At 49.5% G+C, this 5,000-nt stretch overlaps 1 protein-coding gene across 1 annotated transcript in view; it reads right to left on the reverse strand.

Annotated features, from left to right (window-relative positions):
• Positions 1-450: 450 nt before the first annotated feature.
• Positions 451-5,000, reverse strand: part of EMWEY_00030440 (ABC1 domain-containing protein, putative) — a gene marked incomplete at both ends in the record, with an annotated part of 7,241 nt that continues 2,691 nt past the window's right edge. The window contains 9 exons of the mRNA XM_013481632.1: positions 451-573; positions 695-886; positions 1,401-1,465; positions 1,592-1,661; positions 1,803-1,817; positions 2,080-2,115; positions 3,308-3,394; positions 3,661-3,754; positions 3,852-5,000. The exon at positions 3,852-5,000 is cut by the window's right edge and continues 259 nt beyond it. Of these exons, the coding sequence (XP_013337086.1) occupies positions 451-573; positions 695-886; positions 1,401-1,465; positions 1,592-1,661; positions 1,803-1,817; positions 2,080-2,115; positions 3,308-3,394; positions 3,661-3,754; positions 3,852-5,000 (1,831 nt within the window). The remainder of the gene's footprint in view (positions 574-694; positions 887-1,400; positions 1,466-1,591; positions 1,662-1,802; positions 1,818-2,079; positions 2,116-3,307; positions 3,395-3,660; positions 3,755-3,851) is intronic.

Genomic DNA, 5,000 nt, shown 5'->3' on the forward strand with positions numbered 1-5,000 from the left:
TTATTCATTAGGGTGTATTTAGGATTTATTTAGTACGGAGTAGGGTTTAGGGTTTAGTGTTAGTATATAGGCTACAGGGTTAGTGTTTAGGGTTTAGGGTTTGGTGGGTGTTGAGTATATAATTAGGGTTTGGGGTTTACGAATTACTAAGCCCTAAACCCTAAACCCTAAGAAGAAGAGAGGAAGAATAAAATTAATAATTAGTGTTTATAAACAAAGAAGAAATAAACAAACAAAAACATTGCCAACAGTATAAACAGACACACGGATTGTTGTCTGCTGCTGGCGGTGCTGCTGCTGCAGCGCTGCTGCTGTTGCTGCTGCTGCTGCTGCTGCTGCAGCACTACTGCAGTTGCGCTACTGCAGCTGATGTAGCTACGCTGCCGCTGCTGCTGCAGCAGCGACGCTGAGCTGTTGCTGCTGCTGCAGCTGCTGCTGCTACCAGCGCATCTAATGCTTCTGCTGCGCTGCTGCTGCTGCTGCTGCTGCTGCTGCTGCTGCTTCTGCTGCTTTGACGGCATCGGAGAAATTGAAATTTTTTTGTTCAACTTCGCAGCAAATCTCTCTAAAGATCTGCAAATACACCAAATAACGGGGTGTACGTACACCTCAATTTGTACAGCAGCAGCAGCAACAGCAGCAGCAGCAGCAGCAGCAGCAAGCAACAGCAGCAACAGCAGCAGCAGGAGCTTACTTGGTGTGCGTTAACTTTAGCCTTAAGCATTTGATTTAATAGGAAGCAACCAACAAGTTTACGATGGAGGGAATACACCTCAGGGGGAGGAGGCTGCTTCCTGCTGCTGACTACTTGCTGCATTTGCTGCTGCAGCTGCTGCAGCAGAGGGAAAGATCCAAAGTCCAACGCATACGATGCGCTCTCTCCCCTCTGCATGCACAGCAACAATTGCATGCAAGCAGCAACAAAATAAATCTTTGTGCATACACCCTAATGCCCTCAACACTGCAGCAACAGCAGCAGCAGGAAGCGCAGGGATCAGCAGCAACAACAGCAGCAACAGCAGCAGCAGCAGCAGCAGCAGCAGGAGACTAACGGGTAGTTTAAATGGTGATCCAATGAGGTCAAAGACAGCACATTGTGCATTAATAAATTCAGGTGTATCTGCAGGTCCAATAAACCCTAATGATACACCTAAACTATACACTAATTCACGATCCTGCATGCATAAATACACATATATTAAATAGGGTTTAGGGTTTAGGGTTTAGGGTCTGGGTGCCTGCATGCATGCTGCAGTATTGCATGCATGCAAAAGCCGATTTAAAGGGGATGCAGGGATTGCATGCATGGACTAAGCTGCTGCTGTTGCTGCTGCTGCTGTTGCTGCTACTGTTGTTGCTGCTGCTGTTGTTGCTGCTGCTGCTGTTGCTGCAGTTCTCACCTCTGCAACAACAGCTTGCAGAAGACGTTTATACTTATCAACAAATTCGACGGAAAACGATCGCCCTAAACACAACAAAGCCCCAAATGTGCATGCATGCATGCATGCATACAAAACTGCATGCATGCATGCATGCACTCCTTATATTGGGGTGTATAGGCAACTAGGGAGGGCTTGTTGAATTGAATTACCAGCCCCAAAATCCAACAGCCAAAGACGTCGCGATTTTTCGTCCCAAAGAAAATTCGATGGATTCGCATCCTGCAAAACCCTAAACCCTAAACCCTAAACCCTAATCCACAAACCCTAAACCCTAAACCCTAAAACCTAAACCCTAGACTGGCGGCGGTGGTAGTGCTCGGTTTACAACCCCAAGAATGAAGACCCAATATAAAGTCCTACTTCTGAGCTGCTAGACTGCCAAACCCTAAACCCTAAACCCTAAACCCTAAACCCTAAACCCTAAACCCTAGCCTTACAGTATTCATGATTCGGTATACGAAGATTTCTCTGAGGACTAACCGCAGCAGCTGTTCTCCCATCAAGTTTCTGTCCTCCTGCAGCAAAAAAAAAAATACAAAAGACAGCATCCCCCCATTGTGCTGCTGCTGCTGCTGCTGCTGTTGCTGCTGCTGCTGCTGCTGTTGCTACTGCGGTTGCTGCTGCTGTCTCGTCTTACTTGCGAAGCAGTTCGCGCCGCCTCCGCCAGAGGGACCTGCAGCACCAGACAGACACTCAAAAAGACGCTCTTCAGCTGCAGCAGCAGCAGCAGCAGCAGCAGCAGCAGCGGCAGCGGCAGCAGCAGCAGCAGCATATATACCCTCCCCACCCACTCTTAAGTAGAAAATAAGCTTACAGCAGCAGCAGCAGCAGCAGCAGCAACAGCAGCAGCAGCCAAGACAGCAACATCAGCATCACAACAAGCAGCAGCAGCACCACCACCACCACAACCACCGCTATAACCAGCAACAGCAGCATTAGCAGCAGCAACACCACCACCACCAGCAACAGCAGCAACAGCAGCAGCAGCAGCAGCAGCAGGAGGAGGAACTTACTCCGTGAATATATTGTGTAGTAAGTATATGTTGAGTAGTAAGATGAGGATAAGGTTTAGGTACAGATAAATAAATAAAAGGAGACAAAAAAGGGGAGAAAAAAGGAGAAAGGAGACAAAAAAAGAAGAAATGTTTATTTAATTCATGTATATAATTACATTCATTAATTAATTCTTTTTTTATCTCTATAAGGAGACAATTTATATATAAATAAGAATTAATAACAGCAAAGACACGTAATAATAATAATAAATTATTTATATCGGACTCTATTGATGCAGCAACACCTGAGACACAACAGCAGCAGCAGCAGCAGCAGCAGCAGCAGCAGCAGCAGCAGCAGCAGCAGCATTAGCAGCAGAAGCAGCAGGAGCAGCAGTAACAGTAGTAGATCAAGATGAATAGGGATGAAGACAACACACATAGGAAAAAAAAAAAGAGACAAATAAATATAAATAAAAGGAGACAAATAAATATAAATAAAAGGAGACAAATAAATATAAATAAAAGGAGACAAATAAATATAAATAATAATAAAAAAGAAAAGAGACAAAAATAACTAACCAGGATACTGCAACTTTACTGCAACTTCCTCCCCATTGGTCAGCACAGCCCGATGCACCTGCAGCAGCAGCAACAGCAGCAGCAGCAGCAGCAACAGCAGCAGTAATTGTAATAGTACTATTGGTAGTAGTCGTTTTGTTGTTGCGCTAGTAGTAGTAGTTATGGTAGTAGCAGCAGCGGGAGTTCAACGCAGAAACAGCAGCAACAGCAGCAGCAGCAACAGCAATAGCAGCAACAGCAACAGCAGCAACAGCAGCAGCAGCAACAGCAGCAGCAGCAGCAACATACTTGGCCAATGCTAGCAGCAGCAAATGGCTGCATATTGAACTCGCGGAAATGCTTCCTCCAATCCTTCCCCAACTCCCTCCTCAGCACCTGCAGCAGCAGCAGCAACAACAGCAGCAGCAACAGCAGCAGCAGCAGCAGCAGCAGCAGCAGCAACAGCAGCAACAAGCACTCAATGCAGAAAGCATATCGTATTGACAATCCCACTATGGTTTGCTGCCACCAATTCTGCTGCTGTTACTGCTACTCCTGCTGCTGCTGCTCCTGCTGCTTCTGGTGTTACTACTACTACCCCTACTGCTGCTGCTGCTGCTGTTACTGCTGCTGCTGCTGCTGCTGCTGCTGCACCAGCTCACCTTTTCAGTCTCCCAAGGAGGCATGGCATCGGCGTTGTCTCGAGTTCTCTCGAGTGCATCGATGAGGGGCCGTGGCAGCAAATTGTCCGCCATGCTGCAACACACCCACCAGCAGCAGCAGCAGCTGCAGCAACTGCAGCAGGAGCAGCAATAGCAACAGCAACAGCAGCAGCAGCAACAGTACTACTCACCTCAGCATCTGCAAACACTTCAGAGCAGCGCCACGCATGCGGCAAATTTTATCTGTGAGGATTTGGGCAGTGACCGAATCAATAGAAATAAGCGGCTGCTGCTGCTGCTGCTGCTGCTGCTGCTGCAGTTGCTGCTGCTGCTGTTGCAGGGGCTTCAAGAGGTGGGCAGCTGCTGCCGCGTCCGGAGACAGCTGGTGCAGATGACGTTCAGCCGCAGTAACATCGGCAGCAGCAGTGGGTATTGCGGTTGCCGCTGCACTGTCGCTGCTGCTGTTGCTGCTGCTGCTGCTGTCGCTGCTGCTGCTGCTGCTGCTTCTGAATGGCAGCGCCTGCTGCAAGGATAACCTAGCTCTCCTTGCTCCTAAGCGCAGCAGCAAACCGCCAAAGTGCAGCACGCGAGACACACGGCTTGTAGGTAGGGAAGATACCTTCAAGGGCTCTGTTGCTGCTGCTGTTGCTGCTGCTGTTGCTGCTGCTGGTGCTGCTGCTGGTGATGCTTCTGTTGTTGCTGTTGTTGCTGGTGTTGCTGCTGGTGGTGCTGGTGATGCTGATAATGACGGGTCTTCTACCGCCGTCCATGGAGATCTTGCTGCTGCTGCTGCTGCTGTTGCTGCTATTGATGGAGGCACATAAGGGTAGTGGCGCTGCACTACAGCAGCGCCATTGTATTCGGTGGGGACTGCTGCAGCAGCAGCAGCAGAAGCAGCTCTTGCTGCTTCTTTTGCTGCTGCTGCTGCTGCTGCATCGGCAAGGTCCATATGAACCCATTGGGTAGGTTGGTTTGCTGCTGCTGCTGCATTAGCAAGTGCTTCTGCTGCTTTTGCTGCAGCAGCAGCACCCTCCTGCTGCAGCGCAGATAGGACAGCAGCAGCAGCAGGGCCAGCAGCTGATGCTGCTGCCTGTACAGCAGCAGATGCTGCTGTAGCAGCAGCAGCAGCAGCAGACTCTACTGCTGCTGCGCCCTCCTTTGAACTAAGAACAGCAGCAAACCTCCATGCAGCCCGCAGCAGAACATCAGCTATATCATCACCAGTGCTGCTGCTGCTGCTGCCGCTGATGCTGCTGCCGCTGCTGCGGGTGCTGTAGCCGTTGTTGCTGCTGCTGTTACTGCTACTGCTGCTGCTGCTGTTGCTGCTGCTGCTTGTGGTA

This window comes from Eimeria maxima, genomic scaffold (assembly GCF_000499605.1).
Source record: "Eimeria maxima Weybridge genomic scaffold, Emw_scaff372, whole genome shotgun sequence".
NCBI classification, from domain to species: Eukaryota; Apicomplexa; class Conoidasida; order Eucoccidiorida; family Eimeriidae; genus Eimeria; species Eimeria maxima.